Raw genomic sequence first — 21,935 nt, 5'->3', positions numbered from 1 at the left:
ATTTCCTTACTTTTACTACCGTTTCAAAACTAACTGAAACTAAGTCGTCATCATTTTTAGCAAGTGAATGATAGTTGACGAAGAAAATAAGTAAACAATAATACTACATAGTTGGACAATAACAAAAAATAACTACATTGTGATAATATTTGCATCATGTTATCTATAAGTTTTCTTAGTTTGGTTATATTTTATGCAATAGAACTTCAGGATACCGTCTTAGAGTATAGTTTATGCAACTCAAAACTCCAAAGACATTGCCCTAGTTCGAATTTATACAAGTTAACCACTAGGATGGTGGCTTGAAAGCTTGATAATATAAAAGCGGAACTCCAACCTTATTTAGTGATAGAGACAAAATTTTCATCCACGGATTTTTTTTTAATAAAAAAGTAAACATATGATCAAGATATTTTGACCTTATATATACGAGACAATTGTTCAACGAATGAACCCCCTTGCACTACCCTAGCTATGCTCATGCCTAACAACTTGTCATAACAAGTCACATGTAATAATTAATAGACATTGGATAGAATAAGTCAAGGGAAGATGAAATCATGTAAAAAGATGTTAACTAGAATAGACGTAATTACAATCTGTTAGAAATTTGCATCTCTAGTTTGAACTAGTACAAAATTTAAGAATTAGTTACTGCTTGCAAGAATATATACTACTTGGAATTTTGCTTTCAAAGGTATCTATCTATCTTTTTTCACAGGTATGATCCTTCTAAGTACCTTAGTGTCTAATATGTGAGATTCAGTGTGTTCTGCTCATTCATAGACAAGCACTGGTTATCAGACTACACGTTCGAAGAAGAGGCGAGAGATGCAGTTGGTGAGATTCTTGATCTATGTTTCCTCGAATATGGGTAGATGACAGCAAGCTCTCGAACACGGCTTAACAAATCGTGAGGAATCCAGGGTACGCCATGCCTCTTCTTGGCATCAACCTGCAGCAAGTCTTGTAGTTTGAATATAAAAAAGATCAAGAAAGATGCTAAGCTATTGAGAAAGAGCTGATAATGAACAAGAGATTCAGAGTAGCAAATGCCTTTGATTAAATTTAATAAATGAATGGTGGTCTTTTTCATGCATGATATATCAACATGGTTTTTGCATTATAAAATTGAGGCCTAAATTAAGGTTGAACACATCAGGAGACGCCTAAAGTTGGCAACATCTTTCCCTTGGACGCCTCTACTAAGACTTGTACCATTTAAACACCTGTAGTAGGGCTTGACTGTGTCATTTTTGACACTTCCGCTGACTTGGCAACTTGTCGGACCCTACTATAGGTGTTAAAATGGTACAAGACTATGTTAAGGTGTTTAAGTGAAAGATGGTGTCAACTTTAAGTGTTTCCCGGTGGGTTCAGCTTAATATTAAACCTGCTGAAAATGTAGTATATGAGTTGATTACAAGTCTTTTAGGCAATTAACTTTCTTCCATTACATACTAAAGCTTCTAATAAAACCTTACGCTATTCAAGAATTTCGACCACCAGTACTGTCACATTTGTTCCTCCTATAACCTGAACCTCGAAATGAAATTCAAATCCAGAGGATGAGAAAAGACCACAAAAAAGATGTAGTAAATCCAACAGATGGCTGCGTATACTTATCTACGTGCCATAGAATAATCAAGGCTTCAATTATAACAAGACAACTAGATTTGTTCCATGAATTATCTTCTATTTGTCAGAGAGAGCATTAACTCCAAGAATCATAAAATTGAAACGAAAAGGGATAAGATTAGATGTGACTTTGCAACATGATGTTCCTATGATTATGTACAAAGACACATAAAAGAAATGAAAATGAAAACGGGTAGATTAGATGTTTTCAATTGATAGGAAGAATAAAATACCCCTCTCCGGCTCTGCAATCGTCGGCTGCTAGCCCTCAGAAGATTCCGCCATTTGTCCTGACAGAAGCAAGGGACTAAAAATCATATCAAAAAAAAAACATGGAAAGCAGTAAATTATATGTTACTAAATGGTCAAGTACCTTCAGATCAGCTGGACTACGATGCGCAGATGATTGGAAAAACATCCTCTTTATGTCACTCCATCTGCCAACACCATACTTGGAAACACCCTCCACCAACTTTAGGACCTCAGGTGTTGACCAATACTTGTTGTGTTTTCTGTCTTGGTTAGTGCCTCGGGTCTCGCTCCCTATAGTCCAATCATCTTCAGATGAATTATCACTTGACTGGTCAGAAAGAGTGCCAGAAGGATCATCTTGTGCCTCAGCTGAATGGATGTTGCCGTTGTAGGCTCTGTTAGCCCTGCAATCTTTGGATAAATGTCCCTGAAGTGGACAGTGCAAACATAAGCAATAGAAGTAGAAATAATCTGAAAGAACAGCATCTAAAAACGGATATGTGTCTTTACGCTTTGTGTCATCCCAGCATGAAACAGATACAGGAAGGATGAAATGTTCGAACAAATCAAATGCCCACCACAAGAGTATTAAACATTGAATTGATGAGAGATGCTTAATCCTAAACAAATGCATTCAACATATGAGACGAGACGCGGACAAACCTACTGCTAAATAAAGTAAAAATCTGAAACAAGTTCTGAGGAACATTCCCAGTAGGAGTTAACTTCTGTGGGAGAAATTATGAAAGGTCAATACGAAAGTCTGAAACTCCTTTTTATTTGTAGTTCACTAACCTCCCTCCTGATAAGCCGGTCCTCAATGGGCAGACCAGGTGGAATTTGGATGCATCCAACTTGAAAATTTCTTTTAGCAAGACCTTGTGATGATACTTGGGCTCCTCTGTGATAATATCGCCGACCAAATCCTGCTCGCGAAGGTTTACATTTCAGATACTGTTCAGATATTCCTAATTTCGTTCCATCACATTTTGCATTTTCTTCAGCCGACTCCTTGCTATCCCACTTATCTGGAGAATCGAGCTGTATTTCACCTGCTGCAGAAGATAAGCATTTGAACGAATTCCATTGGATATGTTCTCTCCTTTTCACGTGTTGAACCCTTGGCTTTGTTCTGAAATTGAATATACTAGCAAAGGCAGTAGATGCTGTAAGGAGATTCTCGCAAGCTAGTGGGACTTTAACCCCTTGATTTTCACTCGAATCAAGAGAGCTTTTCGGAAAATTGAAATTCTTGTCAGACATCTCCTGGTTTTCCAAGCCAAATATCATGTGGGATTCCAGCCATTGCTTATCCGCAGCTGAAGTTTGATGTCCAAACATCTTCCTGAAAACCTCAAGTAGTTTGTCAGTTGACATGTCCTCAAATTTGTCTAACAGCACAGCATCATGATCGGATGAGGTACTTGCATCAGACAACTTTAACACATGAACGCCACAATTTCTTTGTTCTGAATCAGCTAGCTTGTTCTCCAAATTCACATTCCCTATACAGGATACATCTCTTGTGACATCATCGAGGGTAGGAGTCTCTTCCTCAAGTTCAATATCTAATAAATCGAGAATAACAGGACTGAAATTAACTTATCAGTTGAAAGATATTTACTTAGGACAGAAATAAAGGAAGAAAAGGAAAGCGTAGACTGGCATGATAGGGGAGGAACAACTGCTTACCCAAAAGGTAATCTTCACATGAAATGGAGCAATAATTTTCATTATATCCGTTTGACAATCCATCAAGAAACTGAAAACAATTGATTAAACTCATTGACTGCAATCGAATCAGAAATACCATGAACAAATATAAACACATAAACACTCTAGAATGTATACCTTCTCCTTTGTTTTATCCTCTTCACTAAGACGTTTTTGAAATGCATCTAGGTGAAAGGTCAGAAATCAAAATATCATTTGTTATCGACAAAACTAGTACGAATTTAACATTCATCTGATTCACATAGCTCAAGTTGTTAAGACCATTACCATGATCACTATTTCTTACAGCAGACTCCAAAGCTGAAAACTCCTTAATGTAGCTCTCTGGAACACTGAATGCACATGTGTTAAAATCTAGGAGAGTATCAACTATATCACCATACTCAGGTTCTGCTAATAATTGTTCCACTCCTATTGCTTCCTCCTCTGATGCAAAATAAACAGATGCAGCACCTACAACCTAAAAAGATCAGAACAGTTTAATTAGCGAAATAATTTAAAAGAAGATTATTGATAAAAATCGCACAATATTGTTGAACAGCTAAAACTGTCAAGCTTAAAAATTCCAAATCCTTCAAGTATTTAGACTCAAAGTACAACAACAACATTCCCATAATTCCACAAGTAGCGTCTGGGGAGGGTGGTGTGTATGCAGACCTTACCCCTACCTTGGGAGGTAAAGAGATTGTTTCCGATAGACCCTTGGTTCAAGAGAAAACATAACAAAGCAGTCCGGGAAATGAAATAACAAAAGTGAGGCAGCCATGACAAAATACTAAAGATAGCATGACAAAGCTTTCTAAAATTTAAAAAAAGGAACAGTACCTACAACAAAATAATACTATAATGGAAGCACCAGAAATTTTTAGCTACCTGTTCAGGCTCCCGTTGAGAACTCTTTGTGCGCTCATTCGGTGTCTTCCAGTTGTATTCGAACGAATCCATAGCAGTTTGCATTTTACTAGTCTGTCCAAATTTCCGAACATATTCTTGAGAATATCTACCAGAAACAGAACAAGAAAAATGTCAGCCTCAGCATGGTCAATTCCTGCTGTTGAAACTCAGCTAAAGGAGGCCTTTAATGCAAGTAACTTCGATTCCTTTTTCTAACACATTAGGAAATGAATTAAAAGGGGAATAAGTATGATAAAGAACTGCACATGGTATTAGACAAGAAAATCAGCACTGACATCCTTCAAGAAAAACAATTTGTGGCTTCTTTTTTTTGCTTCTATACGTAGCTTGAGTGTCAAATTAGGTGATTAAGCATAGATTTACTCGCCTTGACAGCTACCGGTGATACCTATATTCAAAAGAAAAGGACATCCCAGTGCACAAAGCAGCCCAACGTTCAAGCAAGGTCCAGGGAAGGGCCGCACCTAAGAGAGTGATGTGTATTTGTAGTATATATGAAGAAATAATTCTCAGTAACAACTACCATTGTATTTCATCCATTTGGAAATACCAATTGAATAACATCCTTTAGGCATATAAATTTTCTTGGTATTCCAGAGTTAGAAGCTCTAAATATTGCAAAAATGACCATTAAAAAAGGTAACTGCCAAAAAAAATTATTAGAAAATGCATAATCAACTAAAAGGGATCATCTAATCAACAAATTATGGAATAAAAATTTCACTAAACACCCCCGCAAGCCTCACAATATATGCCATTTAAAAAAAAATTAACTAATAGCAACAGGTCATATGAAAGAACTAAAACTTCAGCAACATGCATACAAAAGAACACAAACTACAACATATCCACGGTAATCTCACAAGCGGGGTCCCGGAAGAGGCAGAGTGTACGCAGTACTTATCCCTACCTCATGGAGTTTGAGCATGAGGTAGGATAGATAGATTGTTTCCGAATGACACCCAGCTCAGCAAATCAAACTACAGAGAAGAAAGCATAGCAACTAATAACAAAAGCAATGCAGAGCATTTACGAAAGAAACACTAACATCAGCAAAATAATGCAATAACGAAAACACAATAAACAACACATAGTAGTAATAACAGATATTATAATCATGAAACAACAAAAGAAAACAAACTACACTTGTGAAATCACCTAGTGTGTTTCTTATGCAATCAATAAGGTATAAAAAGCTACTAAATGCCTCAAGAATTATGAGAAAATGCATGAAAATGCAACAAAAATATAGAGAAAAAGCAGAAAAGAACAAAAGGGGTCACTGATCATACCTTCATTTCACTGATTAAAACAAAAAAGATTCATTCTTTGACAGAAAATCAAGAAAATAAACAACCCCAGGTGAAATTTTTCATAATAAATGCATGGAAATAAGTGGAAAAGGGGTAAAACTGTAAAAGCAAAAAGGTAATGTAGTGGGAGGAACTGTCTCTGTTTCAGTAAAATGGCAGCTGATTTTTTGTTGACAGAGAGAGAGAGAGAGAGAAGTGGAGACGGACGTGAAGTGACGTGCAGAACCGAATTGGAATTGTGGGGTTGGGGTCCGGAAAAGGTCACACGTGGAGGTAGTGGTTGGAAATTCTCTTTGAATAACCTTCCTTTTTCATTTATTTTTTTTAATATTTGGTTGTCCCTGTGGTTATTATAGTGGTTCCTTCTTTTGGTCGAAAATATTCGAAATAACCTACTATGTGTTGTAAAATGAGACTAAATTAACAATTTAATAATGAAAGAGAGAGTAAATAGGAGAACTGAAGAAGAAGCAAAGCAGAGTATTTTTTTTTCTTTACAATCGTCTATTGCCAATTCATGGCAATGTATATATAGGAGTTAATTTAGTGGGATGCCCACTTTTAGTGGGCCCCACTTTAATATAATATGTGGTGGGCATTCCACTTATATGTGGACACTCCACTTAACACTCCCCCTTGGATGTCCACGTGTAATGTGTTTACATAAAAACACTTTACAAGAAATAATATACTAAGTTATTCTGATGTTGTGTCTACATATCTGATAATACGCCTTGATTGCTGCCTCATTAAAAACCTTACCAGGAAAACCCAATGGGACAAAACCTTGGTGAAGGAAAAAAGAGTGCAGCGCGTATTTACTCCCCCTGATGAAAGCTTCATTTGATATTTTGGAGACGGCGCATTCCAACCTTATGCCTTAGCTTCTCAAAAGTTGATGTTGGTAATGCCTTTGTGAATAAATCTGCAAGATTATCACTTGAACGAACTTGTTGTACATCAATTTCACCATTCTTCTGAAGATCATGTGTGAAGAATAATTTTGGTGAAATGTGTTTCGTTCTGTCTCCTTTTATGAAGCCACCTTTCAATTGAGCTATACACGCGGCATTGTCTTCGAATATAATTGTGGGTATTTTAACATTATTTTCTAGACCACATCTTTCTTTGATGAACTGTATCATCAATCTCAACCACACACATTCTCTACTTGCTTCATGAATTGCTGTTATTTCAGCATGATTTGAAGAAGTAGCAACAATGGACTGTTTTGTAGATCGCCATGATATAGCAGTTCCTCCGTGTGTAAATAGATAGCCTGTTTGAGATCGGGCTTTATGTGGATCCGATAAATAACCTGCATCTGCATAACCAATAAGGTCTGCGCAACCTTTGTTAGTATAAAACAAACCCATATCAATCGTACCCTTCAGGTATCGCAAAATGTGTTTGATACCGTTCCAATGCCTTCGCGTTGGGGAAGAACTATACCTTGCTAGCAAATTAACAGAAAATGTTATATCAGGCCTAGTTGCGTTAGCAAGATACATAAGTGCACCAATAGCACTGAGATATGGTACTTCAGGACCAAGAATTTCTTCATCCTCTTCTGGAGGTCGAAATTGATCTTTTTCTACTTCAAGTGATCGAACAACCATTGGAGTACTTAATGGATGTGCTTTGTCCATGTAAAATCTTTTTAAGATTTTCTCAGTGTAGGCAGATTGATGGACAAAAACTCCGTCTGCTAAATGTTCAATTTGTAGACCTAGACAAAGTTTTGTCTTTCCAAGGTCTTTCATTTCAAATTCTTTCTTTAGATATTCAATTGCCATTTGGACCTCTTCAGGGGTTCCAATGAGATTTATGTCATCAACATAAACGGCGAGTATAACAAACTCTGATTCCGTTTTCTTAATAAAAACACATGGACAAATAACATCATTAATATAACCTTCATTTATTAAATACTCACTTAGGTGATTATACCACATACGCCCTGATTGTTTCAGACCATATAATGATCTTTCGAGTTTTATTGAGTATACTTCCCGAGACTTTTTACATGCTTCAGGCAATTTTAATCCTTCTGGGATTTTCATGTAAATTTCATTATCAAGTGAACCATAAAGGTAAGCTGTAACCACATCCATTAGGTGTATTTCAAGATTTTTATGTACAGCTAAACTGATGAGATCTCGAAATGTTATTCCATCCATAACCGGTGAATATGTTTCTTCATAGTTGACTCCGGGTCTTTGAGAGAATCCTTGTGCAACAAGGCGTGCCTTATATCTTACAATTTCATTTCTCTCATTTCGTTTTCTAACAAAAACCCATTTATAACCAACTGGTTTTACACCTTCAGGGGTTTGGACTACAGGTCCAAAAACCTCACGTTTAGCAAGTGAGTCTAATTCTGATTGAATTGCCTTTTGCCATTCTGGCCAATCACATCTACGTCGACAATCTTCGACGGATTTAGGTTCAAGACTTTCACTATTTTGCATGAGGTTAATTGCAACATTATACGCAAAAACATTATCCACCGTAATTTTTGATCGATCTAAATTTATCTCATCACCGGTAGAACTTATTGAAAGTTCTTCATTCACTTGAGTATCGGGTTCACTGATTTCTTCAGGAATATCAGGATTACACAAACCTTGACCTTCTTCAGGAAGTTCCTGTGTAGTATCATCTTTATTATTTCTTACGCTTCTTTTTCTAGGATTTTTATCCTTTGAGCCCAACGGTCTACCACGCTTCTGGCGTGTTTGAGATTCAGAAGCTATGATACTTGTAGATGATCCTTTTGGGACATCAATTCGGATAGGTACATTCACTGCAGGGATATGTGACTTAGTTATCCGTTTCAAATCAGTAAATGCATCTGGCATTTGATTTGCTATTTTCTGTAAGTGGATGATCTTCTGGACCTCTTGCTCACATGTGCGGGTGCGTGGATCAAAATATGATAGAGATGAAACTTTCCACGCAATTTCTTTTTCTTTTTCGGGTTCCTTTTTCTCTCCCCCTAATGGCGGGAAAATTGTTTCATCAAACCGACAATCTGCAAATCGAGCAGTGAATAAATCTCCAGTCAACGGTTCAAGGTATCGAATTATGGAGGGTGAGTCAAACCTAACATATATGCCCAACCTTCGTTGAGGGCCCATTTTTGTACGTTGTAGTGGTGCTACAGGCACGTATACCGCACAACCAAAAATTCTTAAATGGGCTATATTTGGTTCATGACCAAATACTAATTGTGACGGGGAGTATTTATTATAATGAGTCGGTCTGAGACGTACAAGTGCTGCTGCATGTAAGATAGCATGACCCCAAACAGTAATTTTCATTAGTAGAGGTCTTGCTATTAATTGTAGGCGCTTAATAAATGACTCTGCAAGGCCATTTTGAGTATGAACATGAGCAACAGGATGTTCAATTTTTATCCCAATTGATAAACAATAATCATTAAATGCTTGGGATGTAAATTCTCCAGCATTATCAAGGCGAATGGCCTTAATTGAATAATCTGGGAATTGCGCTCTCAATCTTATTATTTGTGCTAACAATTTCGCAAACGCCAGGTTGCGAGATGATAATAAGCACACATGAGACCATCTAGATGATGCATCTATTAGGACCATAAAATATCTAAACAATCCACTAGGTGGATGAATAGGTCCACATATATCTCCATGTATACGCTCTAAAAAGCCAGGAGATTCGATGCCAACCTTCAGGGTCGATGGTCTGGCAATTAATTTGCCTTGATAACAAGCAGCACATGAAAATTCATCATTTGTAAGAATCTTCTGGTTCTTTAACAGATGTCCAGTTGAATTTTCAAGAATTCGTCTCATCATTATTGATCCAGGATGACCTATTCGATCATGCCATAGCACAAATATATTTGGATCAGTAAACTTCTGGTTTACGATCATATTTGCTTCAATTGCACTAATTTTTGCATAATATAGGCCAGATGACAGAGTTGGTAATTTTTCCAAAATATATTTCTGGCCTGAGACACTCTTGGTTATACCAAGATATTCAATATTCATTTCATTTAGTGTCTCAACATGATATCCATTTCTGCGGATATCTTTAAAACTTAACAAGTTTCGTGAGGATTTAGAAGAAAATAGTGCATCTTCTATAACAATTTTTGTTTCCTTAGGCAGAATTATAGTAGCTCTTTCGGAGCCTTCTATCATTTTTGAATTAACAGAAATTGTAGTAACATTAGCTTTTCTTCTAAGTAAATTGGAAAAATATTTCTCGTCTTTAAATATAGCATGGGTTGTTCCACTATCAATTACACAAATATCCTCGTGATTTATCATTGATCCAAACAAGATTTGACGCATTTCCATATTTTCTTCACAAAGAAATAAAGTAAATATTATAATTAATACATAATTTATTATACAAAATTTTATTTTATTACATGGATCTAAAAAAATACAAACATAATATTTAATAAATACAACAACAAAGATAATTTTTTAAATATTATCTGGCTTATCAACATTCATATTTACTTCTGGAAAATTAAAGAAATCAGCTACATCCAGATGCATGGGCTCAATATTGTCCTCAGAGATAAAATTTGTCTCTGGATTATTTTCTGCCCTCTTTAACGATGCCTGATATAGCTGAACCAAGCGTTTTGATGACCGGCAAATCCGCGACCAGTGCCCCACACCTCCACATCTATGACATATTATTTCTGAATTATTCTTCGGTAAAGCTTCTGGCTTTTTACCCTGCCTTTTATATTGCTGGTTATTTCTCGGTGCCAGCCAAGCATCATGATTAAAATTTCTTCTTTGATTACGACCACGACCACGACCACGACTGGGGCCATGGCCTCTTTCTCGTTGGTTAGAATTTGCCTGATTCACTTCAGGGAGTGGCAAAGAACCAACTGGCCGACTATCATGATTTTTCATTAATAGTTCATTATGTCTTTCAGCAATAAGAAGGTGAGAAAGTAATTCAGAATATTTTTTAAAGCCTTTTTCGCGATATTGCTGCTGCAGGAGCATATTCGCGGGTGGAAATGTGGAGTACGTTTTTTCAAGTTTATCTTGTTCCGTGATTTCATCTCCGCATAAAGTTAACTGAGCTATAATTCTAAATAAAGCAGAATTATATTCAGTTATATTTTTAAAGTCCATCAGTCTCAGATTTAACCAGTCATAACGTGCTTGTGGAAGCATGACCAACTTCAGGTGGTCATACCTTTCTTTTAAATTTTTCCACAATTTCAAGGGATCTTTTAATGTAAGATATTGTAATTTAAGACCCTCGTCAAGATGGTGGCGGAGGAAAATCATAGCTTTTGCACGGTCTTGACTAGATGCCGTGTTATCATCTTTGATGGTGTCTGCCAGACCCATCGATTCAAGATGAATTTCGGCATCTAGTGCCCATGAAGAGTAATCTTTTCCAGAGATATCCAAAGCAACAAATTCAATTTTTGAAATATTTGCCATTTTATGAAAATAAATTTAAATAAAATTCTTACCACTTTTTGTTACCTTGAAAAATTAGTCGGAGCCTCGTGCTGATAACGTGTTGTAAAATGAGACTAAATTAACAATTTAATAATGAAAGAGAGAGTAAATAGGAGAACTGAAGAAGAAGCAAAGCAGAGTATTTTTTTTTCTTTACAATCGTCTATTGCCAATTCATGGCAATGTATATATAGGAGTTAATTTAGTGGGATGCCCACTTTTAGTGGGCCCCACTTTAATATAATATGTGGTGGGCATTCCACTTATATGTGGACACTCCACTTAACACTATGAAATTATTGAGCAGGAATGAAAATACAATAAGTAGATATATAATTTTGAGTATGATCAAGAAAATCAAAAATCAGACAATTTCAGAACATCATATCAAAAAAAAGAAGAAGCAAACAATAAGAACAAAAAATGGAACTTTACATAGTTTTTTTGATAGACATTTAACTTGCATGTGTTAAGCATATAGCTAGCATTCCTTCGCAGATCTCTGAATCACCCTAACTTAAGAATTGAAGTTGAGGATTAGGGCGCACAATAATAGGTAATTGAGTCTTGACATATTTTTAATAGTATGATTTAGGTATGATGTAGTTTTTTTTCTCTCCATTAATGTGCATTAATATATGTTGTTACACTTGTTTTGAACATTGTCATTTTATTGCCTTGGAAAGTTGAATTATTTTTTTTAGCTAAGGATCTATTAAAAATAATTTCTCTATCTTGCAAGTCAACATATAATATTCTACCTCACTTATAAAATTATATTAATATATTGTGATTTTATTTTTTTCAAAAAAAAATAAGTTTTTAAAGTGATTTTTTTTAGTTAACATATTTTTTTTAGTTACGGGCTCGGTAGGTTTGGAATGGCTGACTAGGTTATTTAATGTCATCTTTACGACTGCAATGATGCCCGTAGAATGGAGGTCGAGCATCATGATCCCTCTATACAAAAACAAAGGGGATAGCCAGAGTTGCGACAACTACAGAGGTATCAAGCTTCTAAGTCATACTATGAAAGTGTGGGAAAGAGTGGTGGAGATGAGGGTGAGGAGAGGCGTGTCTATTTCAGAGAACCATTTCGGATTTATGCCGGGACGCTCAACTACGGAAGCCATCCATCTTATGAGGAGACTAATGGAGCAATATAGGGAGAGGAAGAGAGACTTGCATATGGTATTCATCGACTTAGAAAAGGCTTATGATAAAGTCCCTCGAGAGATACTATGGAGATGTTTGGAGGCTAAAGGTGTACCGGTAGCGTACATAAGGTTGATCAAGGACATGTACGAGGGTGTCAAAGCCAGGGTAAGGACAGTAGGAGGGGACTCAGAACACTTCCCGGTGGTGATGGGGTTGCATCAAGGATCAGCCTTGAGTCCGTTTCTATTTGCCTTGGTGATGAATGTATTGACGGGACAAATTCAAGGTGAGGTGCCATGGTGTATGCTTTTTGCAGACGACATAGTCCTCATCGATGAGACTTGTAGCGGAGTTAACGCTAAGTTGGAAGATTGGAGACGCACCTTGGAGTCTAAAGGGTTTAAGCTGAGTAGGACTAAGACAGAGTACCTAGAATGCTAGTTCAGTGAGATACCTCAGGAGGTTGGCGCGGAAGTTAGGCTCGGGGACCAAGCCATCCAAAAGAAAAGTAGTTTTAAGTACCTTGGTTCTATAATGCAAGGCAACGGGGAGATCGACGAGGATGTCACACATCGTATTGGGGCAGGATGGAGGAAATGGAGGCTCGCCTCCGGTGTGTTGTGTGACAAGAAGGTGCCACCACTACTTAAGGGCAAGTTCTACAAAGTGGTGGTTAGACCAGCTATGTTATACGGGGCGGAGTATTGGCCAGTTAAGGTCTCCCATGTGCAAAAGATGAAAGTTGCCGAGATGAGAATGTTGAGATGGATGTGTGGGCATACTAGGAGCGACAGGATTAGAAATGAGGCTATTCGAGACAAGGTAGGAGTGGCCTCGGTGGAATACAAGATGCGGGAGACGCGACTGAGATGGTTTGGGCATGTGAAGAGGAGAGTTCCAGATGCACCAGTGCGGAGATGTGAGAGGTTGGCCATGGATGGTTTCAGAAGAGGTAGGGGTAGGCCGAAGAAATACTGGGGAGAGGTGATCAGACAGGACATGGCGCATTTACGACTTACCGAGGACATGACCTTAGATAAGAGGGTGTGGAGGACACGCATTAGGGTAGAAGGCTAGCAAATAGTGGCATTTCTCCCCCTTAGCCGTAAGCGTATTAATGCACTATGATTCCTTGTATCTTGTACTTTGATTTATGGTATTTATGTTACTATCTAATAATTCCTACTGCTTTTGTGCTTTGATTATTTCGTTATCTATTTATCTACTTTTAATACTCTTGTCTGACCTTTTTTTTTATGCTTCTAATGAGCCGAGGGTCTTTCGGAAACAGCCGTCCTACATTGGTAGGAGTCAGGTCTGCGTACACTTTACCCTCCCCAGACCCTACGATGTGGGATTGCACTGGGTTGTTGTTGTTGTTGTAACGTATCAAAATATTTAACGTCTCCAATACACAATCAACAAGTGATCATCTTTCTTTTCACCACTAATATATTGTAGTATCTCACATGCACTTAACTCTAAGATTTTTTTTTGAGAGGTATCAAAAATTAAAAATTTAGAATGAAATAATGTTGATTAGAAAGGTTCTCTGTCGATTCAAGTATCATACTTACGAAACACTTGCATACAAATAGCAGATATCAAAATTAAAAATTACAAGGTATTTTCTTACTCTATCAACAAGTGATCATTTTTTTCACCTGTCATTGTTATTCATATATACACATATACATAATTCAATATTGAAGTAGTTTGTATATCGAACTGATTGTAGCATACACTTTACATAATATTTCTCTAAGTACTCAAAATGGAATCTTGAAAGGCATCGGAAATAAAGAAATTACAAAGAAAAAAAAAGGTTTTTCTGTCGATTCAAACTCTGTACTTATACAAGATATTTTTATACAGATAACAAATACTGAAACTCGAAATCATAAGGTATTTTCTCAACAATAGTTGATATTTTCCCACCATGAAGTCCTCTAAAGCAATCAACAATAGATTTCCTCAATGAACCAGATGTAGGCAATTGTTGACAAATCCATTCTACTAATGAATCCAAATCTTGAGCAAAATCATGCATGTTTCTTAGCAAAAGTTCTGGCATTGCAATCTTCTTGTTGCTTGTTACAATTAATGAAGCTTGTAAGTATTCCAATTTTGATTTTTCTAACTCAGCTATAACTCCATCACTTGTGTATATTTTCACCTGCATATTTATTTCCATTGTAATTAATTAACAAGCTAACTAAATAACAATAATAACATATCCAGTATAGTTCTATAAATGAGATTTAGGGATAGTAGAATGTACGCAGAATTTATCCCTATCTTTATGCAGGGGCAGAGCCACCTTACAGACTTTATCCCTTCTCGACGAAAATTTATATTATTTATACATAGTTAAAATAATTTTTTATGTATATATAGTAGATGTCGAACCCCTTCGACTAGTTCATGTGTCTACATTTTCAGATTTTGAACCCTTTTACTAAAAATTCTGGCTCTACCTCTGTATTTATAGAGTAGAAATATTTTTTTCGAAAAGCCGTCGACTTTAAAAAAAAATATTTTTCAACCTTATAATATATATCAATATTATTATCCACTTAACATTTCACATTTCTTTTGGAGATGCATAACTTAATAATTTTGACTCAAATTATATAAGTGTTAAAATATTAATTCACATAGTAATATGTATGAGAAGAAAAATTAAAGTTATCGCCTAAAATCCATAAACTTTTGTATCTGACCTAGACCATATTTTGTGGATAAATTTAATTTGTCCTTTGAAAATAATGTATAAAGATCTAATAACATAAAAACAACTACTACTGTATGTTCCAATTTCAAACAAGTTTTAGATTGATTATATGAATTTTAATTTTTTGCATATCTCATTATTTAAGCTTATCTCAATTTAATATCACATAAAATATATGTATTGTGAGAATTTATCATAATATTTTTTTAAGTTTAACCAACCTAACTTTAATTTCCTCCTTTATCTAGAGACTTGTATTGGACAATGTAATCAGCTCACTAAAACTATGGGGAAAAATATTGCTTCAAATAAAATTTTACTTTAGAAAGGTGAAATATTGAGAATAATAGTAGCTACCTAAATACGGATACAAACAAGAGTAGGAAACTAATAAACTAAAATAACGTAGTAGTAAGTTATGTTGATTGGACTTTTTAATGTTGGATTCTTCAAAAATAGTACTATATTCTTGAAGAAACTCGACATAAATACGAAATCGAAAGTGAAAAGTCCGTGCAATAACTTACCGCGGGAGAAGAACGTGTGCCACAACATAATGCAAACATAACATTTGGATCAAATGATTCAAGTCCATGTAGATCACGTACTGTATTTTCTTTATCATTCTTTTCACCTTTTCGATTCACCTAATTAATTAATCAATCATATAAATGTAAGAAATCATACACATTATATTCAAGAAATGTTTGGAAAAAATATGAATAATTAATACTAATTACCTCTTTTGCAGGTGAATTTACTGGTTTTCTCAAGATAAAATGTTCAATTGTATGTGCATTTATTGTATTTCCACCAATGTTTAGAGCTGCCTGAAATAAAAATTAGACCACATGCTTGTGCATGTTATAAGTTGTTCATATTTAATTAGGGTAATATAATTAAGAAAATTTAATTAGAGTTCGAACTCGAGACATTTATTTTTAAAAATCACGAGATCGAGTAATAACTAACCTTATTCATAAGTGACAACAACTTTTCTGGAGTAGAACTAGAAGGAAGTCCATGTTGAAGAAATCCCTGAAATTATAATTCAAAAATATATATATGCTTTTAATTAAGTTATGAATTTTGAGATTTATAAAGGAATTAATTATATTTAAAAAATTAAATAAAATTAAATCCAATGTACATGCATGATACAAGCGTTGTACATGTTGATCCAGAATGCTAATTTCTGTTGGTAATTCAGCAATCTTAAATCTACATTTTGTAGACTGTTCATCATAAGCCTGCACAATTTTCAACAATACAAAGAAAATATTATTTAAATTCTAATTTTAAAATGTCAACATAAATATCAACAGGACAATGTTATATAGTGTTTCTACTTGTTAACCAAGTCTTGAATTAATAATACTTATTAAGTTTGACACTAAGTAAACATTTGATTGTAGACTTCAATCTAAAATCATTGTCTTTTTAGGTAAATATATTATCCATGAATAAAACTTGTATTATATGAATTTTATAAATTATTCTCGCTAATATAAAAAAAAATAATATTATTGCTATAAATGGTAAATATTTTCTTAATGTAGTACATTTATGTAAATTTCCCTTTTTATATTTCGCCCACAAATCTGCTCAATCCACATTGTTCAAACCCTACAAATCAACGAGCTTACACTAGCCGGGCCAAAAAGCCCTATTCTTAAACGGACTCTAAAATCTTAGCCTAAGCCTATCATATCATGAGTTGGGCTGAATTGACCCAACGGACCTAACCCTCATTGACCGACTCTCATATGTCTAATAAGTCAAAATCAGCTAAAATTAAAGCAACTTATGATGTTGCAACTTATAAGCAATTTTGATATGATCTAGTCTTTTACAATTTTATCCTTCATTAATATATTTTTTTAATGTCTAAATATTGTTTCTAAAACATAACATCTCATAATTATCTCTCGACTTTATATTTGTCATTCTTCCCTTTTAACATAATACTACTAAATTGATATTTTCCGTAAAAAGTTTTAAGGACACATCATCTTTCCTACACACATGCATGAAATGCTTATTATCAGGTTCATCAATTCTATCAAAAAAAACATAATTATCCACTTACAAAATGAACTTCACCCTATAAAATTGATCATTTTCAGTACTCGATACTTATTGATTTCTACTACTCTCAATCGGCTAAATCAAACAGATTGTTAGTTTATAGAAGTTAAACTCTATCCGATGTAGTATGATCTAAAAATAACATAAAATACTCAAATTAGGTTATTGAGGACATACTTGAGCTTCTGAAATAGAGGAATGGAGTTAGAATTTGAGATGCATTTGGGCTCCATAGATGTTGAAGCAAATCTAACCAAATTCTTGTAAGGCCCAATATCTCTTGGAATGGACTCTTCTGAATCAAAAATACCATATGGATCTTGTTGTCTTGAATCTTTTTGTTGGATCAAAAGGCCTGTACTATTTTTTGAATTGGGCTCATGGGCCCTAAAACTCAATGAAAAATTGCTTGATCTACTAGCAATTGGGCCTGATTTTTCTAACTCCATTGCACGTGTTGTTCTAAGCAACCTTATAAAAATGAACACCAAACATTTCATGATGTTTTCTGATAATTTATTTGGTGGCCATCTATGAATTGTGTCTTCTTCTGTGGGAATTGGACTTTGCATGATTTTTGGTTGAAGTTCATGCATTGGAGTGGACATAAATTTGGGTATTTCTGCATTTCTTTCTCTCTGAAAGACATTTAAAAAAGAAGAAGATTAAAGTCAAGAAAATTATACAAATAAACAACAACAAACCCAATGTAATCTACAGGTACAGACGTACAGTCTAGAAAGGGTAGATTATACGCAGAATTTACTCTTACCTCGTGGAGATAGAAAAATTATTTCTTATAGACTCTTTGCTCAAGTAAAAGCAATTTGCAGAAAGAACATCATATAATCTTGGTGTGTGTGTGTGTGTGGGGGGGGGGGGGGGGTTGATTGTTTGGTTTGACATAAATCATTTTCTAGAAAAATGCAAGAAAATAAAACGTGACTCAATAGAATAGGTGTTGTAAAGGCAAAATTTAAGAAGAGTTGTATTTATTTAATATAATAAAGTGATTTTTTTTTCTTGTAAAAACTATTTTTCATGAAAATGACTTACCTCAACACCCAAAATTACGTTTTAATATCAAATAAGTTGACTCAACTATTTAAATTTTCACTGATTATGTAAATACTTCATTAAACCTGTCTTAAATCGATATTATATGCAAAAATGACTTCTGGCATACCAAATATATTTAAATCATAATAAAAATAAATAAAGGGCTTACTCTAGGTGTTGGATTTCTTGGTTCTCTCATAGGTGAAGGAGTCTTGATCATCCCACTTTTCCTTGAAATTCTTTCTCCAAATGTTCTAACTTGTTGATGAAATTGATTTTCATCTTCTTGATCAACAATAAGTTTTGATGACTTCATTGGTTGTAACAATTTCTCATTATTTATTCTAAAGTCATTAAGACCATAATCACCTTTTATAGCTTTGCTAATGAAATGCAATGCCTTTGTCTCAAATGGCACTTTTTGATCATTTAGCCCTTTGAATTTATTTGGATTTGGTGGCAAAGAATATGAAGATATATTGTTTTGTTGTTGACATTGTATTTTCATCTTGTTGTTTATAAGTCCTTGTTTGGACTTATTTGCTTGATGATCAATATTGTTGATTTCTTTCTCCTTGTTCACATCACATTGAATCTTGCTGATTTGGCCTTCTAATTTGGCTATTTCATTTTCAACCATGGCAAGTTCTCCTAACAATTCCTTCATCTACAAAAAAATTTGCACTATTAGGTTAAAGATGCAAACGATCAATAAAATTGATTAAAGGGATTCAACAATATTTACTGTATATACATAAAAATATAACTTGCATTCTATTTATAACGTGTAATTGTCGAATAAAGGAGATTTGGATGAACAATCCTCTTGCACGACCTAGTTCTGGCGCCACTACTCATACGAATTAGTGTATATATAGGGCTTACTTCTATAAATACAATAACCGTATAAAATTTATTTACGTTATCAGATCACCTAAAAAGTGATTAAAGGTAACTATGGGTAAATATTATGCACTTTCAAATTTCTTTTCACTATCAAGTTAAATCCATTAGTATACATGAAAGAACAAAATTAATTATTTTGGAATTATAACCTAAAAATACACACACACTTATATATGTTTCACACGGATGGCTGGTTAAATCAAACTTAGGTAGAAAGTAAACATCACATCCAACTTGATGGCAAAAGATTGTTTTCTTCATATTCACAAAATTACTTTAGCAAATAAGAAAAAGAAAAAGTGCATTCTTGGCTGATAGGATTTGCATTCTAGTAATAAGAAAATCTCACTTTTCTATATTTTTGTTCTAAGCTTATGTTAAAATTATTTTATATCTGAACAAACGATAATGTTATAAAAAAAATTTGAACATTACATAAATAATGAAAATTTTACCTTAGGAGGAAGGTAATTTGGAATGGTGAAAGATGAATCATCCTTTCTTTGATACACCTTCTCCAGAAATTCATGCACTTTTTCTTCATGATTCAACATTTTTCTAAGCTCAGCAACCTTATATTATAACACCAAAATAAATAAAGATTTCAAAAAATGCAAATTTAGTAACTCTCATATGTTATATATGACTAATTTTCTAAAAGAGTGCATAGGTTAATGGTACATGGACCATAACCTATATATGCCAAGTACAATTCTACCTTTTTTGGTCATGTTTTTTTACAACTATTTAATTACAATATATATATAAAAAATTAAATCCATCAAGAAAGGTACATAAAAAAATCTCACTCCCATACCTCTTTTTCAAGTTCTTCTTTTTTGTGTTGTCCACCAGTATTACTCTTCTTCTTTCTCTGAAAACATACACCAAGAATATTGATCTCAACATTAGAAAAATGAAATTCAATGGCGGATCTAGATTAGACTCAGCGAGTTGGGTTGAGCTTATTGCGTCTAATGTGTGCAAGGAAAAATGTACATATAATGTGTGCAAGGAAAAATGTACATATATACGTAATAAAGAATAGAATTCACTGATTCTAAATTCTAAATCTATTATTGATTAGAGTACGTACATCAAAACTCAAAAGTTCAAGAACCAAACTTAATCACAAAACCAAGATAGAATTTGAAAATCTCATGTAAGATCGGCCTTAAAACATAAAATTATGCAGTATAATAAAGAAAAGAATTCACTGGTTCTAAATCGTAAAACCAAGAGAGAATTTGAAAATCCCATGTAAGTCTCTTAATAAATATGTGCATGTGAGAAAAAAATATTAAAATATGTACGTATAATAAGAAACAAAAATCAACAAATTTTAAATAATATTGAATCTGCCACTGACAAAAGAACCAAAAAAGTCCAAGAACTAAACAAAATGGCAAAACCAAGAAAGAATTTCAAAATCTGATGCAAGTTCCTTAGAAATATGTCCTTCAAAATGATACAGAGAGGATTAACATGACTCCTGTGCAATAATGACAATGTACATATCGAGAAACGATAATTTTTTTTGTTTAAAAGGGATACCTTAAAAATTACAAGATAAATTAACTTACAATAATTTGTGCTGGAAAATGAACAGCCAAATCTTGCTGGTTTGCCATGAGGTAGAAAATAATCCTCAAAGCCCTTTTGTTGATTCAAAGAAAAATAGTGCTCATGATGAATTCATTAGTATAACTGTGTAGGGTTATTATTATTATTGAGATGATGAATGATATGATCAAATTAAAAAAAAAAAAAACTTGGACTAGAAGCAAGGAATTGTATGGTATACTTTTTTTTTGTGGTGGTTGTGATTATATTGTTGAAGTTGTTGACACATCTAGAATTAATTTGAATATACATGAAAAAAATGAAATGAAGTATATATGTGTTGAAAATTTGACGAGAAGATGATAAAAGGGAGCTATCAAAATGATATAGTATAGTTATAGTAATAGGGGAATGGGTGATCATGCACCACCAAAATAAATGGTGGAGTACTGATAAATATTTATTTATTCTTGATTCGAGATTTCGAGTTTGAATCTTGAGTATGAAATCGCCTTTGATAGAGAATATTTTACTCTCTAAAGTAGAATTTTTCGGCTCGAATCCAAATTAATCGAAGTATCGAACTTCAAAACAGATATCGAATACCAAAAAGAAAGGAAAGTGTTTTTTTAAGGATTTTTTGATATAAAATGTTGGCGTAGCTTGCACTTGCAGAATTTTAGGACTTAAAGATAAAGTGTTTTTTTTTAAAAAAAAAAAACATTTTGGCTTTTAATTTGTTGCCTTAGTAGAAAATGATTGAGTATTTTAGGGGATATTTATTAAGGCGTGTGAATTAAGGAGCAAGTATAATGATTATTTCATGGGAAAAAAAAAGAAGAGAAAAGATCAAGGGTGTGATTGGTATAAAAATTTATGTTTTCTGAAGCTTAGTTATGGATTTGGCGAAACTCAATAAATAACTTTTACTCAAAATGAATATAATAATATATTCATGTTAATAAATTTATTTTGTGCACGTATTAAATTTAGAATCCAAATGTATATTAGCAATTGAAGTCATTGTTCTAAAATCAAGAACCCATAAAACTGAAATCTTAACCCAATCTTTACTAATATTTG

The 21,935-nt window shown here is 34.0% G+C and overlaps 2 protein-coding genes and 1 non-coding gene across 5 annotated transcripts; 1 reads left to right on the top strand and 2 right to left on the bottom strand.

Moving 5' to 3' along the window:
• Positions 1–561: 561 nt before the first annotated feature.
• LOC129904560 (uncharacterized) lies at positions 562–6,021 on the bottom strand. 3 transcript variants are annotated; one of them, XM_055980119.1, is made up of 10 exons: positions 5,450–5,559; positions 4,498–4,624; positions 3,892–4,084; positions 3,742–3,788; positions 3,583–3,652; positions 2,686–3,458; positions 2,012–2,317; positions 1,872–1,928; positions 1,485–1,536; positions 866–955 (listed from the first exon to the last, which is right to left on the bottom strand). In XM_055980119.1, the coding sequence occupies exons 1-9, from the start codon at positions 5,452–5,454 to the stop codon at positions 1,486–1,488; spliced, it is 1,629 nt and encodes a 542-aa protein (XP_055836094.1). In that variant the 5' UTR covers positions 5,455–5,559; the 3' UTR covers positions 866–955; position 1,485. The 3 variants fall into 3 exon arrangements, with proteins under 3 accessions (XP_055836093.1, XP_055836092.1, XP_055836094.1); XM_055980118.1 differs by lacking the exons at positions 1,485–1,536; positions 5,450–5,559 and adding an exon at positions 5,832–6,021 and having other exon boundaries at positions 562–955; XM_055980117.1 differs by lacking the exon at positions 1,485–1,536 and having other exon boundaries at positions 562–955; positions 5,450–5,553.
• An 8,205-nt stretch (positions 6,022–14,226) lies between these two features.
• Positions 14,227–21,123, bottom strand: LOC129902952 (uncharacterized). Its single transcript, XM_055978405.1, has 10 exons — positions 20,873–21,123; positions 20,107–20,163; positions 19,745–19,861; positions 18,553–19,050; positions 17,502–17,962; positions 16,387–16,486; positions 16,209–16,274; positions 15,977–16,066; positions 15,764–15,883; positions 14,227–14,678 (listed from the first exon to the last, which is right to left on the bottom strand). The coding sequence occupies exons 1-10, from the start codon at positions 20,918–20,920 to the stop codon at positions 14,370–14,372; spliced, it is 1,866 nt and encodes a 621-aa protein (XP_055834380.1). The 5' UTR covers positions 20,921–21,123; the 3' UTR covers positions 14,227–14,369.
• On the top strand, positions 20,725–20,826 carry LOC129904824 (U6 spliceosomal RNA). The gene has a single exon (XR_008770498.1). It is a non-coding gene; the product is annotated as a U6 spliceosomal RNA (small nuclear RNA).
• Positions 21,124–21,935: the final 812 nt, after the last annotated feature.

This window comes from Solanum dulcamara, chromosome 9, assembly GCF_947179165.1.
Source record: "Solanum dulcamara chromosome 9, daSolDulc1.2, whole genome shotgun sequence".
Taxonomy (NCBI): Eukaryota; Viridiplantae; Streptophyta; class Magnoliopsida; order Solanales; family Solanaceae; genus Solanum; species Solanum dulcamara.
The sequence above is the reverse complement of the archived record's forward strand: the minus strand, read 5'-3'. Positions and strand labels throughout refer to the sequence as shown.